This window comes from Desmodus rotundus, chromosome 9 (genome assembly GCF_022682495.2).
Source record: "Desmodus rotundus isolate HL8 chromosome 9, HLdesRot8A.1, whole genome shotgun sequence".
NCBI lineage: Eukaryota > Metazoa > Chordata > Mammalia > Chiroptera > Phyllostomidae > Desmodus > Desmodus rotundus.
Window position 1 is genome coordinate 40,565,387 of NC_071395.1, and position 14,657 is coordinate 40,580,043.

The 14,657-nt window shown below is 45.1% G+C and overlaps 1 protein-coding gene across 4 annotated transcripts in view; it reads right to left on the bottom strand.

The window, feature by feature from the left end:
* MLLT1 (MLLT1 super elongation complex subunit) overlaps positions 1-14,657 on the bottom strand; it is a 66,028-nt gene that overhangs the window by 36,362 nt on the left and 15,009 nt on the right. For all 4 annotated transcript variants that reach the window (XM_053910977.2, XM_053910976.2, XM_053910975.2 and 1 more), the window contains one exon: positions 13,087-13,169. In XM_053910977.2, the coding sequence (XP_053766952.1) occupies positions 13,087-13,169 (83 nt within the window). The remainder of the gene's footprint in view (positions 1-13,086; positions 13,170-14,657) is intronic.

Here is a 14,657-nt window from a genome sequence, read left to right on the forward strand (position 1 = left end):
TAATTTACCCAAGTGAACTGAAAACTTACATTCACACAAAAATCTGTATGCAAATGCTCAGGGCAACTTTCGCTCATAACCATCAACACTGGATAGTACCCAGATGTCCCTCCCCCGCAAACGGACAAAGTGCAGTGCATGCAGACCACAAGGACGAATGAAGTCTTCGATCACACCAACAACTGGGGTGCATCTTAAGTGCATCCTGCTCAGTGAAAGAAACTGGACACAATGGAGTGTATGTTGTGTGAGTGTATTTACATGCCATTCTGGAACAGGCAAGACTGCAGGGATGGAAAACAGATGAGTGGTTTCGAGGGACAGAGGCGGGGCGGGGGGGGGGGGGGAGGAGCTGACTCCAAAGGAACAGCATGAGGGGTCTGAGGGGATGGCGCTGTTCTGTGTGGCTGTCACAGTGCAGGCAGGACTCTCTGCATGTGAAAACCCAGCATCAACTTCACTGAACACAAACTCAAATAATAATAATAATAATAATAATAATAATAATAATAACCAGATGGGTGGGCACAGGGGACCCGAGATGGGCTACAGACCGTGCCTAATGAATCTAACTATGTAACACACGTATGACATGACCACACTAACACAGGTGGAGGAAGTGTCACAAATAACTTTGTAAAGCAGCTTTCAGTTGAGCACTGGAAGGCCAAATGAAAAAACGATGTGCAGACACTGCACTCAAGCTGGTCAAGTCACTTGTCACAGGAGTACTGACAGCCATTCTGAAACTGCTTTCCAGGTACACTAGGGTTAAACAAATAAGCAAACACACTGTGGCTAATGAGAGCCAGGTGTCTCCCTTCAGAGAAAGAACTTAAAATAAGCAACGGAGCCATGGTAGAATGAACTCAGTGCTGCTGGTCTACAGCCGGAGGCATCACTATGAAATGATGTCTATTTTTATATACAGACACACAGAGAAATAAACATAGAAGGGGGCGGTTAGTATATATGCATACCTTTCCAAGCCCTGTCATATGAGGTGATTAAATGCGGTGACACCCCAGGAGCTTTTAATACCATTCTCCAATAAAAAGGATTAGGACTCCTTTGAAAAAATGGCGGATTCTATGGCTGGGGCAAAGGAAAACCAAGATGAGCCTGGAATACCTCATGGTGCCAGAAAGCGAGAAGCACCCCCAAAAAACATGGGAACATGATGAAAAGGTACAGGGCCAACCTGAGAAAGATCCCGCCCACCAGAGTGAGAATAATTTCAACAACAAAATAAATAACAATAGGACTGGATTATAGCCCAGAGGGAAAAGAAACAAATATCCATGAATATAAATAAATGACTGAATAAATAACTGGGGGAGACGGTTCCTTACAGAGAAATCCCCATTAATAAACGTAGAAGGAATGATGGAAATAGAAATCATCATAGAACAGCACCGACGGATGCTACACTAGTGGATGCAATGTGAAAAAGAAATAGGAGACACGCACAGCCTCAAAGCATCTCCTCCCAGAAGGGATATTAGCTACTGTGGTGGTTCTAACTATGCCTACCTGGATATAGGTCCTCACTTCTCCCCTAGAGTGTGAGCTGGACTTGAATGACTCACTTCTAACTATCAACATAGAAAGGAACAGATAATAACTGCAGTGGAAAAACCTGGGAGACACCACCTTAACCCAAAGATCAAGGTTAACATCCCCAGTGATAAGGTAAGTTAGTGTCAGGCCCACCCTACTATGATGTGATTGGGGAGGGTTCTTAACCTCTGTAGTTGTCTTACCAAAATCTACACCCCCAGTCTAATTGTGAGAAAACACCAGACAAAGCCAAGGAGGAGGGGCATTCTACAAAATGCCTAACAAGCACATTTTAAAAATGTCAAGGTCATGAAAGAAAAGGAAAGACTGAGAAACTGTCAGACTGAAGGAGGTGAAAGAGACATGACAGCCAAATGCAAGGGATGCTCCTAAAGTGGATTCTAGAACAGAATGAACATCAGTAGGAAGTGGGGAAATCCAAATAACAACTATTCACAGTAAACATTGTACCAATGTTAATTTCTTCATTTTGATCACGGGCTGTGGTCATGTAAGGTGTTTACATATATTAGGGGAAGTGGGATAGGGGGAATAAGGAACTTTGTGTGATGTCTGCAACTCTTCTGTGTCTCTAAAATTGTTTCAAACTTCAAGGGTAGAAAGAAACCATGACTATGAGACAGTCCATACTCAGCTGAGTTACTAAAGACCTTTATGTACATTTGGAACAACATGCATCTATGAATCTACTTCTTTCAACTCTGAATTTTATGGAACCTAAATATATAAAGTCTTTTTGATAAAACCTACTGGCTAAACTGAGATATGCAGTAAATGTAATACAAAAAAAGGATGAAAAGTAGCTGGTAAATTTAAAAATACTGATTACACATTGAAATCATAGTATTTTGGATATATTGGGTTAAACAGGTTACATTATTAAGATTAAGATTAGTTTTACCTGGCTCTTTTGACCTTTTTAAATGTGGCTACAAGAAATTTTAAATTGCAAGTGTGGCTTATATATTTACAGTGGACAACCAGGGTACAAGATATAATTCACTGTTGGAAGCAGGAGGGCTTCAGACACCTCTGACCAATTCCAGACAGTGAACAGATAATAAAGGAGAATTTCAGCACAACTCCATTCACTTGATCAGTCCCAGGACACCTTGGAACCAATTTACTTCCTGGACACGCTGCCTCATCAGGGGCAGCACCAGCACGCTCTTCCAGGCCACAACCATTGAACGTCCAGTTCCCAAAGGCACAGCTCAGCCACAGCACATAGAGGCTTAGGGGTCGACATGATCAGAGGGTCCCCCAATTTGAGCTTCAGCTCCCAACTGAGGGAAGTTAACATCACACATTCATTCTACCCAGCAATGTGCTTTAATGCTGACATTGAAAAACGGGTACCCATCCAGAATACATGAAGAACTTTTACAACTCATCTACAAAAAGACAAACCCCAATTCAAACATGGGCAAGGGACTTGAACAGACATGTCTTCAAAGAAAACATATACAACATGGCCAACAAGCATAAAAAGATGCTCAGCCTTATTAGTCACTAGGAAATACAAATAAAAACATCAATGGGATACCATTTCATACATCTACTAAGATGTTTATAGTTTTAAAAATTAGTAAGTAAAACTAGGAAATAACAAGTGTTGGAGAGGATGTGGAGAAATTGGAACCCTTATATAATGCTTGTAGGAATGTAAAATGGTACAGCCAGTGTGGAAAAGTTTGGCAGTCCCTCAAAATATTAAACATAACATTACCATATGACCCAGCAATTCCACTCCTAGGTATATACCCAAGGGAACTGAAAACTAGAACTCAAACAAGCACGTGTACACGCTGTATTATAGCACCAGATGATTCACAGCAGCCAAAAGGTGGAAACGGCCCAAGTGTCCATCAATAGATGAATGGATAGATGAATTGTGGTATAACCATAGAGTGGAATATTATTTGGCCATAAAAAGGAATGAAGGCTGACACACACTACAATGTAGATGAACTCATGAACAGTTATACTAAGTGAAAGAAGCCAGACACATAAGATCACATGAGAAACATTGCTTTATGGGTATAAGATTTCCTTTTGGGGTAAAGACCATGTTTTAAAAGTAGAGAGAGATGGTCATTGTACAACACTGTGAACATACTAAATGCCACTGAATTGTTCGCTTAAAAATGGCTAATTTTCCCTGGCTGGGTTGCTCAGTGGATTGAGTGCCAGCCTGTGCAACAAGGGGTCGCTGGTTCGATTCCCAGTCAGGGCACATGCCTGGGTTGCGGACCAGGCCCCCAGTAGGGGGTGTGTGAGAGGCAACCACACATTGATGTTTCTCTCCCTTCTTCCTCCATTCCTCTCTAAAAATTAATAAATAACATCTTTTTTAAAAAATGGTTAATGTTATGTGAATTTCACTTCATTCTTTAAAAGTGGGGGTGGATTTATACACAGGTTGTGTTGCGAAGTTTCCTGACAGACAACAGCCACCCCCTCCAGAATAATCTGGTTCATCCATGTAGTCACTCATTCAACAACAAATTATTTACCAGGTGCCATCTCTGTGCTAAAGCCAGTATCACAGAAAACAAAACTGACAGGGCCCTGCTCTCAAGAGCTTACATTCTACTGGTAGAGCAAACGTTATATAAGGAAGCGCATATCCATTTAAGTACTGCGAAAAAGGGAAGAACAGTATGCCAGGAGAAAGAAGAGAGAGGAAGACCAATGCAGACAGCCAGATCAGAGCAGATCACTCTGGGCTCCCCCACGTCGTAACTGAAGCTTGGACAGGTTAACTTCTCTAATCCTTCATTTTCCCACCTGTGAAGTGGGACCAACCCTCTGTGGGGCTGTGTGAGAATTATGGGAGCTACTGTGTAAAATGCCTAACACGGCCTCGGGTCTAGGTTATCGTGAAATACTTTTTCCCCAAGTTTAAATTATCTGAGGTGCAGCAATATTATAAAACGCAAAAATCACATGATCATCTCAATAAATGCAGAAAAAACATTTGACAAAATTCAACACTCTTTTTGTGATAAAAACACCCAACAAACTAGAAACAGAAGGAAACTACCTCAACATAATAAAAGCCATGTATGAAAAACCCACAGCCAACATCACACTCAATGAGGAGACTGAAAGCTCTCCGTCCAAGGTCAGGCACACAGCGGCCACAGCACACTTTCTCACCACTTCTCCACAACACAGCCTCAGCCAGTGCACTAGGCAAGAAAAAGAAAAAAAGGCCACCAAATTGGAAAGGAAGATGTAAAATGATCTCTGTTCACGGAAGACATACTCTGATATGTACAACACCCTCAGAGTGCACACACACAACTGTTAGAACTAGTAAACAAATCAGCTGAGTTGTAGAATATGAAATCAACACACACACAAGTCAGTTCCATTTCTGTATAGAAATAAACAATGAACAATGTGAACAGAAAATTAAAATAATTCCATTTATAACAGCATCGAAAAGAATAAAATAGTTAAGAATTATCTTAACCGATGAGGTAAAAGATTTGTGTAATGAAAACTACAAAACGCTGCTGAAAGATACTAAAGACATAATGGAAAAGCATCCCATGCTCACAGATCGAAAGACTTCACCTTGTTAACATGTCAATACTATGCAAATAGATGGGTCACTTTGATTTCCTATCAAAATCCCCAAGACACATTCTGAAGAAATAGAAAAATCTATCCTAAAATTCACATGGAATCACAAGGACCCCAATAACCAAAACCATCTCTTTTTTAAAAAAAATTTTGGCAATTTATAAAAAAGATTTTATTCACTTATTTTTAGAAAGAGGGAACAAGAGGGAGAAAGAGAGGGAAAGAAACATCAATGTGAGAAGCATCCATCAGTTGCCTCTCGCATGCGCCCCAACAGGGGATCTGGCCTGCAACCCAGGCATGTGCCCTGACCAGGAATCAAACAGGTGACGTTTCAGTTTGTGGGATGATGCCCAATCAACTGAGCCACACCAATCAGAGCCCAAAACAATCTGTAAAAAAAAAAGAAGTTGAAAGACTCATACTGTCTGATTTCAAAACTTATTATGAAGCTATGGTAATTAAAACACTGGTACTGGCATAAAGACAGGCATACAGATCAAGGGAATAGACTTTAAAGCCCAGGAATAAATCCTTATGTACATGGTCAAATGATTTCCAACAAGGGTGGCAAGACCTTTTGAGGGAGAAAGGACAGTGTTGTCAAGAAATGGTGCTGGGACAACTGGATATCACATCTTCAACCCTTACCTAACACCACATCCAAAAATTAACCTAAAATGGACCAAACACCTAAATGTAAAAGCTATAACTATAAACAAAAACCAGGCAGAGGCTTCATTACACTGAATCTGGTAGTGATTTCCTGGGTATGACACAGGCAAGAAGAGGAAAAATAGGCAAACTGAACTTCATGAAAATTAAAAACTTTCATGCATCAAAGGACATGATCAACAGAACGAAAAGGCAGCCCGCAGAATGGGAGAAAGTGTTCACAAATCACCTCTGATAAGGTGTTAGTATCTAGAATATAGAGGTAACTCCTAAAATTTAACAGCCAAAAACAAGCAAAGAACATGAACAGATATTTCTCCAAAGAATGTGCCCAATAAGCACATAAAAGATGCTCACTAATCACTAGAGAAATGCAAGTCAAAACCACAATGAGATATCATTCACGCATTATTATGGAGAGTATCCAGAAAAGAGAGCAAACAATTGTTGACAGGGATGTGGAGTCACTGGGCCTCTTTTGTGCTGTTAATAACAATGGAAAGTATTACAGCCACTGTGGAAAAAAAGCGTGACGGTTCCTCAAAAATTAAAAATAGACTTACCAGACCACCAAACAATTGGGTTTCTCAGTATGTACTTGAACTGAAAGCAGGATCTCAAGGAAGTATCTGTTTACCCACGACCATAGCAGCATTATTCACAGTATACAAAATGTGGAAGCAACCCAAGCACCCGTGACAGTTGGATGGACAGGCAAATGTGGCCCATCTACACAGTGCAGTATTATTCAGCCTTAAAAAGGAATGAAGCATTGCCACACACTACAACGTAGATGAACCTCCAGACCAACGGACTGGGACAGCTCCAACAAAACAAAAAGCAGAAAAATTACGAGCACTGAGAAGGGCATGGAGAAATACAAACATCTGGATACTGCCCGTGAGAATATGAAACGGGGCAGCCACTGCAGAAAACGGTTCAGCAATTCCTCAAAAATGTTGAATGCAAACTACCACCTGACCTGCCAATTCCATTCCTAGGTATCCATCCAAAAGAACTAAGGATGAACTCAAACTCCTACGTGCACAGGCGTGCTCCCAGCATGACAATTCACAGCAGCAAGTAGGTGGTACAGTCAATCTTCATTATTCGTGGATTCCGTAAAACTTACTTATAACCTAAGCCAGCACTTGTGGTTTTCACACTCATTTGCAGACATGCACAGAGTGGTGAAAACTTTGACTTGCCCAACAAGTTCATTCCCAGCTGATGTCGACCACGGCAACACTCTGCCTTCTAATTTCAGCTCTCAGATTGTAAACAAGTGTTCTCCTGGTATATTTTGTGCTGGGTTTTTTGGTTTTTTTTTGCATTTTTGTTGGTGATTTTGCTATTTGAAATGGCCCTAAGCATAGTGCTGAAGTGCTGTCCATAGTTCCTAAGCACAGGAAGGCTGCGCTTACAAAGAAATTACATTTTCTTAAATCTTATTTTTTAAATTTTATTTATTTTTAGAGAGAGGGGAAGACAGGGAGAAAGGAAGAGAAACCTCATGTGCACCTCTTACTGGGGACCTGCCCTGCAACCCAGGCATGTGCCCAGACTGGGAATTGAACCAACGACCGTTTGCTTCTCAGGCTGGAACTCAATCCACTGAGACACACTAGCCAGGGCAGAAATTACATTTTTTATGTAAGCTTGGTTCGAGCATGAGGTACAGTGCTGTTGGCTGAGTTCAATGTTAATGAATCAACAATGTATATTAAAGAAGGTGCCTTTAAACAAACACACATATAACACAGGTTATGTATTGATTAGTTGGTGAAAACACGGTGACTAGAGGCTTGCAGAAACCTATATTCCAACTTGCAGCAATGGTCCGGTTTTCACTAATTCAATGTTCATGGCAACTTTACAGAACACGACTTTTGCGAGTTATGAGAACCAACTGTGTATCAGTGCAACGGAATATTATTCAGCCATAAAAAGGAATGAAGCCCTGATACACGCTACAACATGGCTGAACCTCAAAAATACTACAGAGTGCAAGTCACCAGACACGACAGGACATACACTGCATGGTTCCCTTTCTATGAAATGTCTAGAACGGTAAATCCACAGAGCAGAAGCAGAGCAGCGATTGCCAGAAGTGGGGTGGGGACAATGGGGAGATGAGAATTTGGAAACCCGAGAGGCAGTGGTTGCACAACGCGGTGAAGGCACTAAATGCCCATGAACTGTACACTTTAAAATGGTTAATTGTATGTTACATGAATTTTGCTTTCATAAATTATTTTTTAAAAATAATTGTGGTTTCTCAGAAAAATATTTGGTCTTTGTCCCCATTTCCTGCCACAGACCTCCTAAACTCTTTGGCATTTCCTAATGGGGGTGACAGGAGCATCTTTTGTTCGAATGAGGTGACTTTTGTGGGCCCCTAGACAGGCTTGGAACAGGGCTGGTCCCCACAAAGACCAAGCCTTGAGCAGAAGCTCAGAACTTTCAGCCCCACCTTCAGGGAGGGGAGAAGGGCTGAGGATGAAGTTTGTCACCAATGGCCAGTGATGAAGCCTTCATAAAAACCCCTCATCAAAGGGGTTCGGAGAGCTTCCAGGGAGATGCAGGTGCAGGTGCTGGGAAGGTGGTGCACCCGGAAGCTCTGCACCCCTGCCCCATACCATGCCCTATGCATCTCTTCCACCTGGCTGTTCCTAAATCGTATCCCCTATAATAAACGAGTTAACAGTAAGCAAAATGTTTATCGGAGTTTTGTGCACTGTTCTAGCAAATTATGAAACCTTAGGAGGGGTTCACGGGAACCTGATTTATAGAAGGGGAGGGAGTCCTATGGGGCTGAGTCCTTTTACTGTGGGGTCTGTAATAACTCCAGGCAGGTGGTATGAGAAGTGAATGAACTGCTGGACACCCTGTCACTGCCTGGAGAATCATAGAATTGGAGAAGAGCTATTGAAAAAGGCAGGGTGCATTTGCTTTCAGAAGGAAAACAAACCCTTTCACTTGACGTCAGAAGTAGTATGAGTAAAAACAGCTCAACAATGCACAAATGTTATTTTGTAATCAGACAATGCCCTGCCCCCATTTTTTCCCCTTAGGGGAAAGGACTGGTTTATCTGTAAAAGAGCATCCTGCCAACAGGTCAAACTGAAGGTGTCCTCAGCTAAGCTGTAGTGCCAAACCCCACATAAAACAGAATCCCTTCACTTCACAGTCGATGCCACCTTGAGGATCTAGTGTGGCTAAACACACCTCACACTTACAGGAGAAATCAGCCAATAGTCATCTTTCTTCATCTCTGGAACCTCGACCTCCTCTGGACTGAAAGCCTCTGAGGTGCTCTGTCTACTCACCTGTCTTATCCAGATTAACTGGAAAGAGGCAACACCACTTCCACAGCAACAATAGCAACGCAAATGCACAAAATGCCTGGTACCGGGCCCAGGCCCTTACTGCTCATCTCTGTGAATCTTCCTCACAGCCCTGAGAGGCAGACACAATTAGGAAGCCCATCTCACAGAGAGGCCGAGGCCCAGCCCAGAGAAGTAACCTGTGCACAGTCAATGCTACCTCAAAAATCCACTTAACCTACAGTGGAGGAATAAGTTGTGGCTGAAAACCAAATGCAACCCTTGCCTACAACAGGGTAGAAAAACAATCGACGGATCTGTTCATGACGACCCTATTCCAGCACTACTCCAAACCTATACAAGCTGCTTTTGCAATGAACCACCATCCACTTTCCCACAACTCTCTGATCTTTACAAATCTTCCAAAGCAGGGACCCACATTTAGACCTGTGCAAATCACAATACATAAAACTATACTGTCTCTGACACCCAGATGTCAGCAAAAAACAGAATTCATGACAAGGTCAAGCTTGTCTCAAGTGTGCATATAGGACTACACAGTCTGCTGGTTCAAATCCCAGTTCCGCAACTTAGTGTGTGGCCTCGAGCCTGTGACTGAGTACCCAGGAGCTCCTTCATCCGTAGACTGGGAACATCACCTTCCTCGGGGTCTTGTCTGGAGACTAAGCACTCAGCACAATAAGCTAAGAACCCACTTAGTGACTTCACTTGTAGCCCAGGCCTTTCATGTAGTGGCCTCACCTCCATGTGCTCTCAGTGCAGGGCCCCCCACTGCTCTGAGGACAAAACCACTACCAGGGACAGAGGGCTCCAGCGAGCAGCTCTAGCCCTGGGTGAGAGAAGACACTGCAATTCTGAGAACAGGCTCACAGTGGCACTCTGGCCCCAGCCACACTGCCTCTACAGGAATTGATCAGACAAGTAAACCTAGGAACATGACCTTTTTTCTGTTTCAGAAAAACCAGCCATTTGCAAACAGGGTTCAAATGAAAATACATGCTGAAATTTGAAAGACCTATACATTAAATGGGAAAATTTTGCTGTATTGAGTTATACCTCAAGAAACTAGACCAGAACAAAAACCCTTAACCCAAAACCAGCTGCTTCTACAACTGCTAGATGCTGAGGGTGGTAAGATGCACAGGGAGCACCCCAGGCCCTCACAAAGGAACAAGACAAGTAAAGAGGAGCACAGGGAAGACACACACAAGCACATGCACCCCCCCCACCACTGCCCAAGTAAGCAAGCCCAGGGAACATGAAAGATCCAGAAACCCTCAGAAAGGCCCTCTGCCCCTCAATGCCCCAAGGGTATGTGAGGATGCTGTACACAGAAGGGACAAGTCCTATGGTCAGAGGGCCACCTGCTCCGTTCCCTATCAGGACCAAGACACAGGGGTGGAATACCTCGGAGACTCAGTACAGGAATGGCCCTGAAGTCTGGGCACAAGGCCCAGGGGAGCGCCTTTAGAGGGAGCACCTGTGTGCCTCCCCACCATCCATGTGAGAGCTCTGAGGCACTAACAGAGGCTGCACAAGCCACCACAGGGGAAGGTCCCAGCTGAGGCAGCAATACCAAGCACCCTGTCTCTCTCCACTCTCCTGGGAGAATCTGGAGACTAGCAAGGATCCCCTGGGCCACAAGAAGGGGTGCTGAGACCCACTGGCCACCTCTGTGGTACTGTCCAGCTTCAGCATGGTGCCGTCACCCCTGGGGTAAGCTGGAGCCTCCTGGTTGACCCCTGGGGACAGCAGGAAGTTGAGTGGACACTGCCAGAGCCCAGACGGCCTCCAGGAGGGGGAGATAGGTCTGCATGTCAAAGACCAGACAGGTCTCAGGGAACACAAAAGCTCGCTGATCTGTGGGACTCAAAACTGCTTCTAAGCTTCAAAGGAATTTAATCGAAGCCCAGAGGTGAGCTTAACTGGCTTCAAGGACTCCATCACCACTGCCCACCCCCGGAGTACCAATGCACAGGGCTGCTGGCATTTTCTGCAAATAGACTGTCTCCTCACCACACAGGGGGCTCCTTTCATCATCCCTTTCCACAGGCTCCCGACAGGAAGCTGGAGAGGCCTGGTGACACCTGCCCCGGGAATGAGTCCCCAGCATCACTTCCCCTGCCTCCACACTCCCTAAGCAGGTTCTTGGAAGACTGCCCCACAAAGGGTGAAGCATCTCCTCTGCATCTCCCCCAGGCCCCCTGCTGAAAAGACACGGAGGAGCCTTTGCCTGTGCACATAGGCTGGCTCTGCTCTCAATGGTGGCTAGTCACCAGGACTCTCAGACCTCGATCCCATGACAGCCTCAGGTGACCCAGGCTTCTGAGAACTGGGCCCCTGGGGGTCACAGGGTTGATTTCTGCTGAGCTGCATTTGCTGAAATGTCCCTCTGCTCCCAGTGGGGCAGCACACCTGAGTGCCATTCCCAGAGGTCCCTGATACCAGGTGTTTATACCCAGAACAGCCGGGTATAAACAAGGGACTCATTAAGGGAGCGGTGGCATCCACAGGCCTCACAGGGAGGTTTTCTTCCTGAAAGACTTCCTGAAAGGAGCTGCCTACAGCCAGTCTAGCTACACTTGTGGAAAAAGCACCCAGCAGTGAGTGGCCAAGCCACCTCTGAGCCAGGAAAAGTCACTATGGCCTCCTGGTGGTGCCTCTGAGGAGCAGCAGAAGCAGGTTGCTAAGGAAGGCTCTTTTCTTAAATTTTAATTATTAGGCTTAACCTCCCCGCCCCCCGAAACTGTGGTCTGAATGTTTCCACCCAAATTCGCATGTTGAAATCCTGACCCCCAAAGGAGATGGTGTCGGGAGGTGGGGCCTCTGGAGGTGATTATGTCCTGGGGGTGGAGCCCCCATGAGTGGAATTAGTGCCCTTATAAAGGGGACCCTACAGAGCTCTCAGCCTTCCTCCATGTGAGGACACACCAAGAAGTCTGTGACCGGGGAAGAGGGGATGGCACCTTAATCTCGGACTTCCAGCCTCCATAACAATGAGCAATAAACTTCTGCTGTTTATAAGCTACCCAGTCTGTGGTATTTTGCTATAGCAGCCCAAATGGACTAATAGTTACCAATAATAGGGTCTGGCACAAATAACGCCCCCCCCCCCCCCTTTTGATGACCTGGTAATCTACACCAAATCTTTTATTACAAAAATCATAAGCATGCAATTCTGTAACAAAACAATATCACACTCAAGCACACCATATGGCATTTTAAGTAAACTGTTCAAATAGCTGTCCACCTTGTGCGAGACGTCCACATACCCTACCAACCACCCTCAATGGCGTTACTTCTGCCAGACCCTGTATGTTCACTGTAAATGTTCAGAGGAAAGTAAAACAAAAACACCTTATAATCCTTCCACCCAGATTCCCATTAACAGTTTTAACGTATATAGTAATTCCTTTTTTCTGTAATATACACATAACTTGCTTTTTCATTCAACAGTAGTAAAAACTCCCCTCCCCCACCCCAGCTCATCAAAGAGCCCATTCAGGAGGTGCACCATAACTTCATCTAGCCAATCGCCTACTGTCAGACACTTAGGAAATTTCCAGATCTGCGCCACTAGTCACAGCCCAGTGACTAACCCTTTAGGACCATCCACAGACTCTGGCCCTGTCATGGCATGTCCTTGCCGACTCGGACTGCACGCACTTTCAGGTGATCCCTGAAGAGGCCACACCCACCTACCTTCAGCGTGCCCATTTTCCCAGCCCCATCTTCCACGGGAGAGGTGGATGCAACACTTTGCCCACTAGTGCTCTAGCGTGGGCATCTCTGCTACCAGTGATCCCAGCATTCCGTCACCCATGTGTTAGTGGTTCTACTTTCTCTTTTGTAAACTGCATCCCTCCTGTTGCCACTTCTGGGATCCTACCTTGTTTTTGAAGTACACCTCGATGGGCATGATGAAGCCAGCATAACCCGACTCCTCCACTTTGTACGGGGGCTCCTTACACACTAAAAAGAAAGGGAAAATGCATCTGTCAGCTTCCTGCCCAATCAAAGGCCCAGCCACCAGCAGCAGTAGGCCCTCCACCCTCTGTGCCTCCTCTCTGGGGCTCACTGGCCTTGCGGGAGCATGGCTTTTCAGGAAGCCAGCTCTCCCTGTGAGCGCTGAACCCCATAACCAATTCCATGCCTAAGGGGTCACAGGGAATCAAACGAACAGAGCAGGAGAAAGGTGACCCCAACACACAATGGTGGGAGAGTGGGAAAGGTCATGAAACTAGCTAATGCAGAGCAGCCAGTGCTGGCCACAGGTCACACAAGTTCAACCAACTCAGGGCAGTGAGCGTGACATGGGTCAAGCAGGACACCCAGTGGGTCCCTGGTCTCCCAGGCAGGGCAGTCCAGACTATAGCATCCACCTGCTTCGACTGCTCACTCAAGCACGTGAGCTGACACCAGGAGACGGAGATGGCCTGGTCTCAGCTGGGACTCTCGCCTGGGTCCATTTCAGCACCTACCAAAAGCGTTCCCAAGTGTCTGAATGACGAGAACAGACTTATTAGCCCCAGAATTTTTTTTTTAAACCAGTTGAAACTAAGAAGAACAGCAAAGTACAAGCAATCTCACCCTCCAGAATACACTGTCAATGTTTTGACACATATGTTGTCATTATGTGTGAAAGGAATGTGAAAATATTGTTTTCCCACTTTTAAGAAAAAAATCAGAGCAGTGCAGATCAAATCGCCCCTGCCCTCCACCCTCCATCTCCAGAGGCAACCACTATTTGGGAGCCAGGAAAAATCCTGCCAATTGTTAAAATCTTTATATACATATGTCTGTATTGGTCAGATAATTCTTAAATGGGCCAGAAAGTGCTAAAAAACAATACATGGAATGTAGCAAAACATGACTATTTTAATTTAAAACACTGTAAGATTTTTCTTTAAAAAACATCTTTTCAGTTCTCAAATATCCCATCTAATATCCTGTATCTCAAATACCTCATATGTCTCATTTAACCAAAGAAAACTGGCAGGGAGGGTGGCTTTGAGTCATGAATGACCTTCCAGAGCAGGGCTGGCCAGACAGCTTTGTATGGACCCCAGTCTGCAAACCTCAGGGGAACAAAGAGGGGCTTGTGGCTCAGGCTTGGGGAATCCCTGCTGGCCCCAGAGATGGGAGCCGTCTTGGGTGACCTAGGCCCTGAATCTCTATTCTAGCCAGTCCCGTTCTGCTCCTTGGAAATCCTCTGCGCATGCTGGGTGGGCACCTCAGATACAGCCTGCCCCAAACCATCTACTCATCCCCTTGTAACCTGTACTTCCCCCAGCATCCCGCAGCTCAGAGCCCAGGCTCTCTACCACACCCCCAAGGACTGAGGACTCCCAGACTCCTCCCTCTCCCTCAGATCACCTATTGCCAAGCACTATCAGGTCTATCTCCAATCTGCACTGGAATGCACCCCACTGCCTAGCACCCTGTGCCTCCTGTGTGCCT